The 16,462-nt window shown below is 42.0% G+C and overlaps 1 protein-coding gene across 1 annotated transcript in view; it reads left to right on the forward strand.

Moving 5' to 3' along the window:
* Positions 1-16,462, forward strand: part of LOC126252836 (venom carboxylesterase-6-like) — a 135,882-nt gene that overhangs the window by 47,201 nt on the left and 72,219 nt on the right. The window contains exons 4-5 of the mRNA XM_049953781.1: positions 9,040-9,225; positions 16,091-16,284. Coding sequence (XP_049809738.1) covers positions 9,040-9,225; positions 16,091-16,284 — 380 coding nt within the window. The remainder of the gene's footprint in view (positions 1-9,039; positions 9,226-16,090; positions 16,285-16,462) is intronic.

Consider the following 16,462-nt stretch of genomic DNA (forward strand, 5'->3'; position numbering starts at 1 on the left):
GCAACCGTCTCCATGAAGCTGGGCTACGGTCCCGCACACCGTTAGGCCGTCTTCCGCTCACGCCCCAACATCGTGCAGCCCGCCTCCAGTGGTGTCGCGACAGGCGTGAATGGAGGGACGAATGGAGACGTGTCGTCTTCAGCGATGAGAGTCGCTTCTGCCTTGGTGCCAGTGATGGTCGTATGCGTGTTTGGCGCCGTGCAGGTGAGCGCCACAATCAGGACTGCATACAACCGAGGCACACAGGGCCAACACTCGGCATCATGGTGTGGGGAGCGATCTCCTACACTGGCCGTACACCACTGGTGATCGTCGAGGGGACACTGAATAGTGCACGGTACATCCAAACCGTCATCGAACCCATCGTTCTACCATTCCTAGACCGGCAAGGGAACTTGCTGTTCCAACAGGACAATGCACGTCCGCATGTATCCCGTGCCACCCAACGGGCTCTAGAAGGTGTAAGTCAACTACCCTGGCCAGCAAGATCTCCGGATCTGTCCCCCATTGAGCATGTTTGGGACTGGATGAAGCGTCGTCTCACGCGGTCTGCACGTCCAGCACGAACGCTGGTCCAACTGAGGCGCCAGGTGGAAATGGCATGGCAAGCCGTTCCACAGGACTACATCCAGCATCTCTACGATCGTCTCCATGGGAGAATAGCAGCCTGCATTGCTGCGAAAGGTGGATATACACTGTACTAGTGCCGACATTGTGCATGCTCTGTTGCCTGTGTCTATGTGCCTGTGGTTCTGTCAGTGTGATCATGTGATGTATCTGACCCCAGGAACGTGTCAATAAAGTTTCCCCTTCCTGGGACAATGAATTCACGGTGTTCTTATTTCAATTTCCAGGAGTGTATATTCTGTGTGTAGTCGTTATTTTAACTGTTGGTGTGCCGTATTGTCTAATGCAGAAGTTGGGCAACAGTCCAGCATTTCCATAAACAATCGTGAGAAACCATCTAAAAGCCACATGCACAATAAGACTGTAAACTGCCTCAGGATCTATAGTTCAGCATTCCCGTAGTCGAGTCTATGAGCTGTACTGCCAAAGCATAGCTATTGTGGTTTCTGTGATTTTGTAACTAATTGGCCTGATAGCCAGGTGTGCTAAGACGTCGCTTCCGGGATGGGGAGGTACGGTGGCCGTAGGCCCCGTATCGAATCCGGGCGGCTGCACGCCGGCCAGTCTGGATGTGATTTTCAGCCGGTATCCCACATCCAACTAGGTGAATACCGGGTTGGCACCCAATGCGCGCCTCAACTACACCATTTGCAAGCATTTATAAAAGTTTCGCTCACTTTCATAACAATAACACTACACAAGGTCCGTTGTAGTACACATATTCTCGACTGATGACCTCAGAAGTTAAGTCGCATAGTGCTCAGAGCCATACACATATTCTGCCCCTGGGGATAACGGGATGGCGACAAGAAGGGCATCCGGCCGCGACTTAAATTAACCATACCAAATGCATTGATAACCATGCCTACCCAGCACCGATGCGGATGGAAGGCACAAGAAAAAGAAAGAATGTTTTTTTTTGTAACTTCCTCTTATTCTTCACACAACTAGGTCACGTGAAGGCTTATTATTCACTTTATCCGACATTCTCACTGCTCACTATAGAAGAAGCTATGGATTAAAATTAACAACTGAGACAAAACGTAAATATGTCACGCACTGCACTGCTGCCAGTCACGGGCCTTTCGGTTCTGCAACGCGTCTTCACGCAAGACAAAAGCGAAGTGCAAAACAAATTGTAATATTTACTGAAAATACACACATGTTTAAACGCGCTCGAAATATTTAATCTGACATAGCAAATGTTAGATACAAGTAACTGCGACGTCTAATGTAGTTGTCATATCATAAGACTCAAGTTGCCGAGAGTGACTGTGTAACCAGCGCCTTTCAGTTGCCTGGATCGAAATACCTAACTTTCAACGTTATTTTACTAAAAGTAGTGAAGAGAATCTAGTTGGTCGTAGTGGAAGCTCTTTTCCCACATGTAATATTACTCGTAGTGAATGTGACATTGTTACGAATGACATTGTGTTTGAATTATACGTTGTCTGTGTACTGATAATGTTCATTACGACGTCCTTAGATTTTTAACTCCTTTTGATTGGAATATCGTTAATACAGTAATAGTATGTAGGTTCGTCCCTTTCGAGATAGGCTAGCGCGTAGAGGAAGAATGCCTCGCGTTATAATCGGCTCCAGAAGTCTATGTAATTTAGTTGTTGATTGTCATCTTTGCTTAGACAACCATCAATGATGCTTCATCTGGTGTCAGCTGAATTCAGTGATTCAGTAGTTTTAGCATTATCAGTCAATATGAAATGAAATACTTTCCAGCTTATTGTACTATGTTGTTGCGTGTACGTAATCGGAGTAAAGTATTTTTTATTAAAAATTAAGACAATAGCACATTCGGTTTTTGAAAATATATGGAAATCTATATCCGTGTATTGTTTCAGAAATGTGTGATACAGTGAGTGGTAAAACTGGGTTGAGCGGTGAGTGGTAAATATTCTTCAGAATTTTCATTTAATCAAAAATCAAATGCAGTTACACACTGAATTTCCGGAATTTTAAAAATGGCATTGTTTTTAAAATTGCAACATTCAATAGTAATAACAGACAGCCTAAGAATTGGTTAAGAGTTCCAAGGCGTTACAATAGACACGAAAAATTTCCAAAATGTATAGCAGATCCCAAGGATGCCCACTAAATGTTATAAACAATGAACTTAGAGAGACCAGCCAACCAAAAACAAATACAATTAATAAAGAAAATTCTAAAATGCGTAACAGACTCAAAACAAAGTATTACAACCTGTACGACGTATTTTAACAGTCAAGTGTACTCTTCTAGTAATCGTATCGATGCACATCTGACTATATCCAAGCACTTTCAGACACCGTACTTATACTACGCAAAGGTAGAATCTGTCAGACTTTGAAGACGCTCGGTTGTGTCTCATCCAATAAACAACCTCTCTATGCCACTAACGGCCAGTTCCTACGAGATAAATAAACAGTCTTAGATATGTTTACTCAAACAGGTACTGACAATGTGACACCACCTGGAAAAAAAGAACATAGGAGCTAGGCAGGCTCAGTTTCGTCTTTCTGCAGCGTAACTTATATTTATAAAGCTAACTTTGTTACACAATAGTGACTCCTCATAAACATCTTACTTAGACAAAAATAAGATAAAAATATGAACTAGGATTATTCGATAAATGTTTGTTCCTACTTCAGAGCGGTATCAGATGGGAAAATTAGTCTGACTAATGTAATGAAAATGGAAATTTCAAATACTACTTTGTTAAGAGTAGTCACTATGACAAGCCTTCACATAGATTAAAACGACACTAACCATCTGCTACACTTAATAAAGTCACGTTCTGCTCGATTCTTGAAATGACAATACAAAAAAAATAAACATTACCAACCTCTTTGGTGAATGAAACAACGACTTAATAGCTCCCAATCGCTGCGTAAGCATGGAACGCGACCGTAATCAAAATGCTGTATACTGATCTCAATCTAATCGTCACTCTGGCGCGTGGTTTGTAGGAAAACTTAATCAGTCACACGGCCTCTGCTTAACATACCAAAGCACGAGTAAATCAATAACACCTTATCTTGTATCGTTGAGTAGGTTAAAGAGAGTGTAGCGGCATCTGCTTGTTGTAGTCAGTTCAGAAATGTAGTTCGCTCTCTCAGTACCAGTTCCAGTATTATGCACTCCTGTTCAGCTGAGTGGCAGCAGAACTGGCAGACCACAGCCAGTCTGATCGAAAAGAACTCTCAAGTGGCTTCATGCGGCTCAAGGCTGTCTGCCGCATAAACTCACAATAACAGGTACGGCATACGTAAAACTGCTCAGCGGCGACTTACTCGCTATAACATGCACTGCATTACGTGGGGATACGTCTTTAAGACTGACCACATCTAACAAATGACTGACTCCGAACAACTGTCTCTCCTTCTTCCTTTCAAATTCTATGTGCTCACTTGGCACGACCGCACCCTAGCGTTTCATCGACGGAGTTACCGGCTCCAATGGCCACAATTCAGGACTACCCATATAGCAGGGAAATATCATAATGGATCAACTTTCCATCGTAAAATAAAAGACAAAGAGCTCTCCTGCAATCGATGGGATAAATATATGATGCAAGTGCGATTATCGACAGACACCTTTCATAGCTACGGCCACAGCGCCACGTACAAGCTTGCAATAACCGTAATAAATTTTACATGAAAGCTTACATTAAATAATGGCACACACAGTCTCGCCAAAAAGACTGTTCTAATTTAGCAACAATATTTGTAGAATATTAATAGATTCAACCAGTATCTAAGCAGTTTCAAAATAAGAGACGCTTTCACAAGCTCTCAAAATAATTTAGACCTTATACACAGAAAGGGTTTATGGCAACAACATTAACCAGAAGAAGTAAGATTTGGAAGACAATTACTGCACAAGAAAACAAAATCTAGACAAAAGCACTCTAGCTGAAGATATTTCAAGGGTTTGTTCCAATCTTACACGCTCACGTGATCTGGCTACAGGTGCAATAACATGTGAAGTTCACTGTTTCATTTGGAACAGCTACACTGAGTAAACAACACACCACATTCAGAAACAGCCGAAATTTTGTAACAGGAGCATTTAATCACTAATCGCTCTAGCACTGACGAGCACCGTACGTACAGAGAATTAATTCTGCTCTCTCCTATGTATCTAACAATCCTAAAAACATAAGTGGAACTCTTTGCCTTGAATAAATTGCCTAATTTTTCTGAAACTGTAACCATTCGTTTGTCTCTATATATACATCAAATTTACCGATTTCCGTCCCATACGTACAACTGCAGCGTGGTGCATCGCCTTTTATCGGGTTTATTTATTTATTTATTTATTTATTCTCCAGAGTGTCATGTAGACGGCAAAGTCTTAAGCAGTACAGCACATAAATCTGTATTACCATGGATACTATCTGTACATTTTCAACACATGGTCACAATACAGGGTGATTCAAAAAGAATACCACAACTTTAAAAATGTGTATTTAATGAAAGAAACATAATATAATCTTCTGTTATACATCATTACAAAGAGTATTTAAAAAGGTTTTTTTTCACTCAAATACAAGTTCAGAGATGTTCAATATGGCCCCCTCCAGACACTCGAGCAATATCAACCCGATACTCCAACTCGTTCCACACTCTCTGTAGCATACCAGGCGTAACAGTTTGGATAGCTGCTGTTATTTCTCGTTTCAAATCATCAATGGTGGCTGGGAGAGGTGGCCGAAACACCATATAGTTAACATACCCCCATAAGAAAAAATCGCAGGGGGTAAGATCAGGGCTTCTTGGAGGCCAGTGATGAAGTGCTCTGTCACGGGCTGCCTGGCGGCCGATCCATCGCCTCCGGTAGTTGAACCAATTTCAGACGATAAGGTTTCATAACTAACCTTTTTCGTAAGACTCTCCATACAGTTGATTGTGGAATTTGCAGCTCTCTGCTAGCTCTGCGAGTCGATTTTCCTGGGCTGCGAACAAATGCTTGCTGGATGCGTGCTACATTTTCATCACTCGTTCTCGGCCGTCGAGAACTTTTCCCTTTGCACAAACACCCATTCTCTGTAAACTGTTTATACCAACGTTTAATACACCACCTATCAGGAGGTTTAACACCATACTTCGTTCGAAATGCACGCTGAACAACTGTCGTCGATTCACTTCTGCCATACTCAATAACACAAAAAGCTTTCTGTTGAGCGGACGCCATCTTAGCATCAACTGACGCTGACGCCTAGTCAACAGCGCCTCAAGCGAACAAATGTACAACTAAATGAAACTTTATAGCTCCCTTAATTCGCCGACAGATAGTGCTTAGCTCTGCCTTTTGTCGTTGCAGAGTTTTAAATTCCTAAAGTTGTGGTATTCTTTTTGAATCACCCTGTATAATAAAAATTATCCGAGGAATTAAAAAGCGTGGAAGGTGGCTATAATTTCGCACCTTACAAGCACCCATCCACATACTTTGCCGTGATCTACAAACAACATTAGGTGTCATGTGATAGTTTGTACATCGTATGTAAGAATATATAAAGGAGACTGACACTGTCACGTGCGCCTTGTAAATAACTGTTAACCCTTATTGCATGAAAGGTGACGAAGTGTCTTTATTATCGTACTAGTAGACGTTGGAACGACAGGCAGAACTCAAGCTCTGGGTGGAAGGCCCGCACAGGTGTTGGTCAAGCTTAAACACAGGAAGTAGCTAGACGGACGCCGTGGCACCTGAGCTCTAGAGCACAATTGGGTGACGGCCAGCCGCTATTGTAGCCGGACGGGAAGGATAACCGGATGATACTTCCGAACTTAGCAAATCTTGGACGCAGGTGAGAGGAACGAAGAAGCGGCACCTCGGAAACCACGCAAGCTGGGTTATTTTCAAGGATTTTTACTCAGAAGCGTGCCATTGTACGAGTATAGGTTTTTCCTCGCAAACTTTCAGCGCTGGACGACAAAAGACTAAAATATGGTTGGTTGGCGTTCGGAAGAATCTCTAGAGAGGGAGAATATTCCGTGGTTTTGGGAATATGAATCGTTTTCGGAATTACAATGGTGGGGAGCTGAGCCTTGCTGGGAAGCCAGGAGTGGAGAGAAGAGGTCCTCCGTTGTGAGCGCCCACGTGTGTGCTGTCTTTGCTCTCAGGAGAGTTTATAGTTAGAACAGTTAGGAACTGTACTGTTGCAAACCTATACGACTCTGGTCTTCACCTCCGGGTTGGAAGTCGTCGTTGAGTACGCTGCGTTCATAATTGAGAGAACTTCCTCTGCCTATACTTACGTTGAGACGTTATCTGAACTTCGTCCTTGCGGTTGGGAGTTTGCGTTTCTCGTCTGTAGAACACAGAGAGGAGATGGCCTTCTGCCTTCTGCCGTCCTAGTGTTTCAAAGAGTTTATTTGTGGCTGGAGTTCATCCATCGTCGCAGTCGAGTACGAGAACCATCACTTCGACGCACCGGACGCAGTACATACTGTGATATCGCAAATTGCTTCGGCTTATTAGGGCTATGAAAGCTAAACAGCTGTGATCACGTTAGTTTATTTCCACTGACGTTCCACCCCACCGTAGATCATCTTTGAAAGTAGTGTCTTCTAGTGTTGGGTACGTAGATTATGTCAGTCATTCCGCCTTATTGATATTAGACCGCGCAGTTATAGTAACGGACAGAGTTGCGCAATTGATTAGTAATTTTGCTTAGGAAATGTAAACTTTGTAATATAAAGTTTTTTTTTAAATCTACAATAAATATATAAGCAGGTATACCGTTCATCATTTAGTAGGATTAGTTGCCTTCATCATTCATGTTTAGATTGTAATTTATAGAATTAAGAGATCCTAAGATCTGCTTTAGCGGATAGTCAGACAGGGCCAAATTTTAATGTTAGCGTTTATTACTCTCCGTTGCGCACATTCATTTTACACCCGCATGGAGTAGCATCATGGAAACTTTGAAAATTTTTCTGAATATTAAGCGCTCAATTCAACAGCCATTGTACTTTGAAGAGTGACACTTGTTATATGCTTATATTTTTCCAGGTTTTAGATAACTGTTCATAGTAATTACGTAATGCGTAGTCAGTATACAGCAGACTCTCACGTGGATGTTAATCCATCGTTTACTTTTAATGAGCAACAGCATTAAACTATTACTGTTTGTCATGAAACATAGAAGTGGTAAATTATGCAGCTCGTTAGGTATGTTAGTGTTGTTGCAACAGATTATACAAAGAGATTCCAATTTGAGAACCTGCATACACAGACAATTAACTGGAGTCGGAAGTGTCACTTGAGCATATAGCCTCATCAGCTTTTACAGGTCAAACGTATTGCAGAACTGAATTTCGAATTGAAAGACATGTTTTAATGAAACCATACTATAGGAATTCAAGCTAATCATGAAAAATCTACAAATGCTATGTAATAGCTCAAAAGACGGATCCTGAAGAACGCTTACACATCTCACTAGATACTCGCTACTTTTTTAATGATTTCTGCATCTCACCACGTGTTTCATTTTGTTTTGAGTTTCGCAGCTCCGTTATAGAAACAAAAAAAATGTTTTGATGAACTAAGTAATCTAATTTAATGAATATTGCTCTAAATATAAGAATTTATTGGTATGAAAGAATTTGGCTTTTGAGAACATCTTTCAAATGAAAATTCGGTTTATGTGGATGAGATAGATGCAAACTTTGTAAACGTCACTACAAATATTGGGATTTAGGTTATGACATGTTCGATATGCCTACCATCATTGTCGATGATGTGGCGCAGACGAATAGCGAAATCCTGCATGATCAGCTAGAGCGTCGGAACATCGATGCTTTTGATGACTTCCTGAATGGCTGTTTTCAGCTCAGCAATGGTTTTGGGGTTACTGCTGCACACTTCGTCGTTAATATAACTCCACAAAAAGGAGTCGCATGTGACCAGATCCAGGGCGAATCGATGCCCATGTCAGTGACCTCTGGGTACCCCAGGGCCAGCCAGCATGCAGTCCCCAAAGTGCTCCTCCAGGACATGAAACACTCTCCTGCTTCGATGGGGTCGGGGTCCGTCTTGAATGAACCACATATTGTCGAAATAAGGGTAACTTTGAATAATGGGGATGAAATCATCTTCAAAAATCTTCACGTACCGTTCGCTAGTCACTGTGTCATCAAGTAATATCGCACTAATCCTTTTGTGATTGGAGATGGCGTCGTCGCTAAAACAAACCACACATAACATACTAATCCCCATAATGCCCTGATGGCAAGGGTGCAGTTTGAACGCCCCAACACAAACCGTTCAGAAGTTAAGACAATTTTATTTCATACACTTGAATAATTGTGACCCTGTATATTGGTTGTGTTACACAATGCATGTGAACGTACTCATAGTGTGTCGTATATAGTGGTCTATGTGCTGTGTGTACTACTGTACGATTTAAAGGTTTATTGAGCACGGAGGACGAGGCCTCTGCAGGGAACTACGCCCTAAAGGACCAGGTGGCAGCCCTGAGGTGGGTCAAGGACAACATCGCGGCGTTTGGCGGCGACCCCGGCAACGTGACCATCTTCGGACAGAGCGCGGGAGGCGCGAGCGTGCACTACCACATGCTGTCGCCTCTCTCCAGAGGTGAGTTACTTCACGAAGGGGCTACGTACTGTAACGGTCGAAACGTCTTCATTTGTGTACGTTAGTGAGGACTGGGAACAAATGGAAAACATTTAACAGTAGCGTTGGTAAAAAAAAATTCAGTATCTAAAAAAAGCTTTCGGAGGAAATCGACTTAAACTGAAAACACTAAATGTATTCACAGTTGCGAATATGGACCGATCAGCTGTATAATGGAACGACGACACTGGATATCTATGCTAGACTGGGACTCGATTCCGGATTTCCCGCCTATCGCGCGGTCGCCTCGCCGTTGTATATCCGAGCATGCTTGCGGCCAGACCCAAACAACAATGTGTCTACAACCTGCACTCGTACATCCATGGTACATATTCCTGTACAGGGGAGACATTTTAACTGAAAGTCGCTTCCCCGTTGTTGGCGGATAAATATGAAATTGCAGTGCCTCTGTTGTTCAGAACTACAGTGCAAAGTTCCTTCAGACAATCACGCATGTCCGAAGGAAGAGTCACTGCGGCAACTGCAGCCATTATGAAATACATGTATTTACAATTGCGAGTATGAACAACCATCAGCTGCACAATGGAATGATGACAATGAAAATTTGGGCCGGCGTACCCGCCTGACGCGAGCCTATGTTGTTCATTAATCCGATGCTAAGTTCCTTCGGACAGGCACTGCAATTTCGAATACGTCCGCCAACACCGGGCAAGCGACTTTCAGTTAACATGTCTCCCCTGTACAGGAATACACGTAATGTATGCATGAGTGGTGTAGCCGTGAATCGTGCTCGGATAGCCGAATGGGAAGGCTACCGCTCCCGATAAGCAGCAAATCGCGGTCCGGTAATAATTTTCCTTGTCGTCAGTCCATTCTACAAGTCATGTTAGTCCATATTCGCAGCTGCGAATATATTTCGTGTACAACTATGTAATGGTGTAGTTTAGGTAACCAGGTCTCATAGGCTGAGACCAATCAACTTGGTGGGCTCACGTTTTTAAGTAATCGGCTGCGAAAATAGCTTTGTCAAAATGACACTGTTGCACAACGGTTAAGGTGATGTTTTAGTATGTGGGTTCGAGTCCTATCATGTGTTATTTTTTGATGCCGTAGCTTAACAGATAAGGTGGTAGGCTGCAGTTCGTGGGTTCGAGTTCCGTCAGGTGCTATTTCTTACATTTTATGAAATGACTGCGATCGTTGTTTTGATATAATTAATTGGTTTAAAAATATATTTTATAATACTTTGCTGTGTCAATTTAGTCATCCTATTAGTTTTTTATTTGCTAGCGTTTTTTCTTCTTTTCTTTCTTTTGTCCATTTGGAACCCTTGTCCATGTGATTAAATATTTTCATTAATTTGTCGTGATTTGTTAACATTTGCAAATACCGACGTACCGGCTAAAAACGAACGAGGAAATAATTTACTGGTATTGCCCGTGCAATACGGTTCGAAGTTTATTTTTCATCACAAGATGTATATGTTCTGGATTGCTAATCGTCATATAAACCTTTAAAACAAAAATTCATGTCGAACATTTTACGAAGTAAGCTGATGACAATTTAAATGAAAGAATATTTTATGAATAGAAAGTCAAGCAAAATGAGTAACAGTAATGAATATTATAAAACAGACAAATATAAAATGACCAAGAAGGACTAATTAAATCGAAGTATAAGCATAATTAAACTCTGATGGACAAAGATTCCAAATCAAGAGAGAATGAAAGGAAGAAAAAGTGGAAGCATGTAAAAATTAGGATAGTTAAAAGTGACGTGGCAGAGGATTAGAAATACAAACCTTTATATTCAAACGAATAACCTGAAACGATTGAAGAATTCAGTTGTTTCGACGAAGATGTAAAAGAAAATAATAGCACACGACAGGTTTCAAAGCCATAACCTAGAGCATACCAACCAGATAATTACAATAGCATTCTCTACTTTGATTTATACTGCATTTTCGTATTAAATATTTTAAAACAGGGTTCCATACACAACGCCACACAGCACTGTCCAGGCTGATAACGTGTTTCCTTCCGAAATGCTTTCCCACTTTCTTTGATTTTGAAGAACAAACTTAACAAAAACAGGAGGCATATTTTTTGCTTGTGGGTGGGAGATATTGCAGGAAATGTCGCTGTGTCAGTCAGCCTACAGGCCCGTTTCGATTATTTGGGACTGCTGGCAAGATTGGAAATGAAATCAGTTATTGCCATTTTCTTGGTCTGAAATGAACTGCCTAACAAAAATGCATTTGACACTCCTAGTAAGAGCAAATGAAGAACAGTTTCGCAACCATGAAATGAGAGCTATTTTCAAGGCTCTAAAAGATCACATTCTGAAATCCGATTTTGTAAATTACTTGCAAACGCACATCCGTCAGGGTAAATGGCGGCGAAGTATGTTGCCTGACACCCTTGGCCTACACCACGGTATAACTGGCTTCAGAAATTCGGTCCCACTCCTGGAGACATGTTCGTGTCAGTTGACTAAACATTCCGTGTGCAGATGTAGTGAACGGCTTCCTTACAACTGAACAAAGTACACACGCTCTCACTTGAAAAAAATGGTTTTGTGTACCCTATAAAGCCACTGCTGCTGTTATTGTTAAAGGGCAGTAGGTGACCGAGTATACTGATCCATACTTCCGTTTCACTGCGTTCAAAAGAGGAAAGGCCGCTGGACCTGATCGGATACCAGTTCTACTGTACACAGAGTACGCGAAGGAACTTGCCCCCCTTCTTGCAGCGGTGTACCGTAGGTCTCTAGAAGAGCGTAGCGTCCCAAAGGATTGGAAAAGGGCACAGGTCATCCCCGTTTTCAAGAAGGGACGTCGAACAGATGTGCAGAACTATAGACCTATATCTCTAACGTCGATCAGTTGTAGAATTTTGGAACACGTATTATGTTCGAGTATAATGACTTTCCTGGAGACTAGAAATCTACTCTGTAGGAATCAGCATGGGTTTCGAAAAAGACGGTCGTGTGAAACCCAGCTCGCGCTATTCGTCCACGAGACTCAGAGGGCCATAGACACGGGTTCACAGGTACATGCCGTGTTTCTTGACTTCCGCAAGGCGTTCGATACAGTTCCCCACAATCGTTTAATGAACAAAGTAAGAGCATATGGACTATCAGACCAATTGTGTGATTGGATTGAGGAATTCCTAGATAACAGAAAGCAGCATGTCATTCTCAATGGAGAGAAGTCTTCCGAAGTAAGAGTGATTTCAGGTGTGCCACAGGGGAGTGTCATGGGACCGTTGCTGTTCACAATATACATAAATGAGCTGGTGGATGACATCGGAAGTTCACTGAGGCTTTTTGCAGATGATGCTGTGGTGTATCGAGAGGTTGTAACAATGGAAAATTGTACAGAAATGCAGGAGGATCTGCAGCGAATTGACGCATGGTGCGGGGAATGGCAATTGAATCTCAATGTAGACAAGTGTAATGTGCTGCGAATACATAGAAAGATAGATCCCTTATCATTTAGCTACAAAATAGCAGGTCAGCAACTGGAAGCAGTTAATTCCATAAATTATCTGGGAGTATGCATTAGGAGTGATTTAAAATGGAATGATCATATAAAGTTGATCGTCGGTAAAGCAGATGCTAGACTGAGATTCATTGGAAGGATCCTAAGGAAATGCAATCCGAAAACAAAGCAAGTAGGTTACAGTACGCTTCTTCGCCCACTGCTTGAATACTGCTCAGCGGTGTGGGATCCGTACCAGACAGGGTTGATAGAAGAGATAGAGAAGATCCAACGGAGAGCAGCGCGCTTCGTTACAGGATCATTTAGTAATCGCGAAAGCGTTACGGAGATGATTAAACTCCAGTGGAAGACTCTGCAGGAGAGACGCTCAGTAGCTCGGTACGGGCTTTTGTTAAAGTTTCGAGAACATACCTTCACCGTAGAGTCCAGCAGTATATTGCTCCCTACTACGTATATCTCGCGAAGAGACCATGTGGATGAAATCAGAGAGATTAGAGCCCACACAGAAGCATACAGACAATCCTTCTTTCCACGAACAATACGAGACTGGAATAGAAGGGAGAACCGATAGAGGTACTCAGGGTACCCTCCGCCACACACCGTCAGGTGGGTTGCGGAGTATGGATGTAGATGTAGATGTAGATGTAGTTTTACCGTCCACTGGAAAGAGGCTAGGCAATTTTTGTTAACTATTTTACTTCCTTAACGAAACTTATTTTTGTTCTTCTATATGATATGTTTCTTTCTCCGATGTTAAGTAATTGACGTGCACCAGATGAATTTGCAGCATGCACCTAGCAACATGTTCCGTTAACGTTTTTGTCTCCATTTCCACAGAAATCAGGCATTTACTGGCGGGAACATCTTAAACAACGGGTATATGGTTACGCCAGCACTTTTCTCCGCTGTGACATTATTTGTTTTAGAAAATAGCACTGTGAGCAAATGGTCGGCTATTCTGCATGCATCATGGATGTTTATGTGACCATTACAAAACAAATATTTCCGAAGAACCCCTTAAATCATGATTTCCAAGACTCAGCACTCGTCCAGAAATAATCTGATGCACCGACTGCTATCGGATATAAGAATTAATGCATTTATTCTAATAATAGGGATCCTGAAACTGTGTATCTCTTATCATGTAATAATTTCCAATAAACATTTTGAACAAATAGTTTTACAAAACTTTATTTTAATGCCGTTAATCGCAATAACATCAGTTCTTGTTCGTAGCAGCTGTATCCGATGTTAAGCAGCGACGATGCCCTGCACTCGAAAGTTTTGCTACATAGAACCTACAGGATGACAAATTCAGACGGTTCACCATTCTTCACACTCATCCCGGGTTCAAAGCATTCACCTTTCCGTGCAAACAACTAATCTGCTTCCTGCCTGAATCTTTGAAATCCAACAAACAAATTAAAACTCTGTGCCGGTTAGGCACTCGAACCTCAGGTATCTTGTCTAAGCTACCTCACCCTGCACTTGAATGTACTAAAAGGGACACACTTCGCTAACATAAATGAAGATTTATAAAGCGCATTTACCACCGTAAGACGGCATCACATCTTGAGAAGCATGCACTGATCACTGGTAACTTTTTCAGTCGTCAGTCTAACTCACTTCGAGATTACATATATACATTTTTAAGAAAAAGAACGTAACCTTAATGTCACTGGTGCATTTAGGTTATTCAACAATCTTTAGATAGCTTTAAGATAAGAGTACAGCAATGAGGAACCAATGTCAGTTTGTAATGATAGCACACATCATCTATGGAGCAGCATCATAATGCGATGGACGACATGTCACCGGATAAAGGAAAGAGTGGCACCGGTTGTTTATTGAAGAATGCTTGTACATTCTTAGTCAGCGTCCTGCCGCAAAATGGGACATAGAGAAGAAGGAATGTGGGCTCTAAAGCCTCAGTGACGGGCCACTTGTTATTCAGGTTGCTCTAAAGATGCAGAAGTCAACATCGTCCAATTGTTTTAGTGATGCTCCATATAGTCTTACTTGGTGTTTGCTCGCTGAATAGTGATACGCAGGCTGCTACATCGAGGTCACCATCGTAACGTCTTCCGTGTACTCTGTCGTCGCTGGAGAATAGGTGGAAGTAGAAGAAAAATTTCAACGTTAAATTTTGCCAGTCTACACGCCACTGACGTCTTTCACGTAACCACCAAGCTGTGAAAACCACACTATGAAAGGTCCCACTCCATATGGATTATACTGAGTACAATAAAGATCATCATGACGTAATTTGTTATTTTTTTATAAATATAATATTTGGGTTTATAGAAATATTTATATGACTGAATTAGATGTGCATCTCTGAGCGCCTTGTTTACTAAGGTGTACTTAGCGACAGAGACTCTGAGATAAAGTCTGGGATATCCAACCATCTCATCCCAGAAAATATCATAGTTGGAGTTATTAGCTTGGAGTAGCTCGGAGTGTATTAGTCGAATCTGTTGTCAACTACAACGGTACGTTAACATAGACAGAGACTAAAGGAAACAAACACCGAAATACTCGACTAACGATGTGCTACATGCAACCAGTAAGACATAAGTATTCGTCCAAAACTGTCATCACTGGGTACGAGAAAAGAAAGTGCACCGTCCTCTGCCATCGAACAAATTCTCAAAAAGAAAAAAAGAAAAAGTAGGAGCAGACGAAATTTAGAATTTATCATCCCGTCGTCATCGAGGCGACAGAGCACTCCTTCAGCAAGACTAGGACGGAGAAGAAAAACGTTCAGGACATAAGAAAGAAACTCAACATCTCGTCGCCTAGGAAAATCAGAGTAAACCTAAATGAAACTGCTCGAACAGGCAACTGGACAGTGCTCTTCCCGAATACATTGTCTTGACCTCTATGCTAACTGTCTTCCTACCGTGTGGAGAACAAATAGTATTTGTTAGAGATTTAGCATCTAATTACGTAGGCTGTTCAGTAAGGTTCTGTGGGAAATTCTGCGGCTTTAGTTTGTCAAAGGAGATAAGATATGAATGGAAACAAGTTATGAACAGGGCAGTGTGTCTGAGAGCTGGTCACTTCATTATATAACTTGTGTAAAAATGACAAAGGTGATCCAATCTCATAGGCAAATGCTCATCAGCTAATAATAAGTGCACATGAAAAGATTAAAGATTTCATTCACCAGTTTCTGGCTTGGTGATTTTAGGGTGCTCTTTTACTGGCTGGTCTCGAATACTGTTTTCGGTTATAATATTTGACTACGGCATTTATGGACCGATTTTGTTACTTTTGTATCTCTCCGTCATCCATGTAATGTAAGATGTGAGGAAGATTCCTTATAAAAAGTATTCTTTTCCTTCCGTGTTCTCGTTACAGGCCTATTCCAACGTGCTATATCCCAGAGTGGTGTGGCAGTAGCACCGTGGGCAGTGCCCACCCCAGGCGCAGCAGAGAAGGCGCGAAAGGTGGCAGCCCTGCTGGGATGTCCCACGGCGCCGAGTCAAGCGCTGGTAGACTGCCTGAGGGGCGTAGACGCTCACAAGCTCATTGAGACTGAAAAACACTTTTTGGTAAGAGTTCACTTCCTTTAGCACCTAAACTCAACATCTGAGCTACATTACGCACAGCTCACCAGATCTTTACAGTCACCAATCCGATAAACTGCTGGTCCCAAGTTTGCAAACGTCTGTAATAGGTTCTTCCATGTACTGTACCAACTGTATAATGCGTGACAAAAGTTGTTATCCA

Source organism: Schistocerca nitens, chromosome 4 (assembly GCF_023898315.1).
Source record: "Schistocerca nitens isolate TAMUIC-IGC-003100 chromosome 4, iqSchNite1.1, whole genome shotgun sequence".
In the NCBI taxonomy this organism is placed as follows: Eukaryota; Metazoa; Arthropoda; class Insecta; order Orthoptera; family Acrididae; genus Schistocerca; species Schistocerca nitens.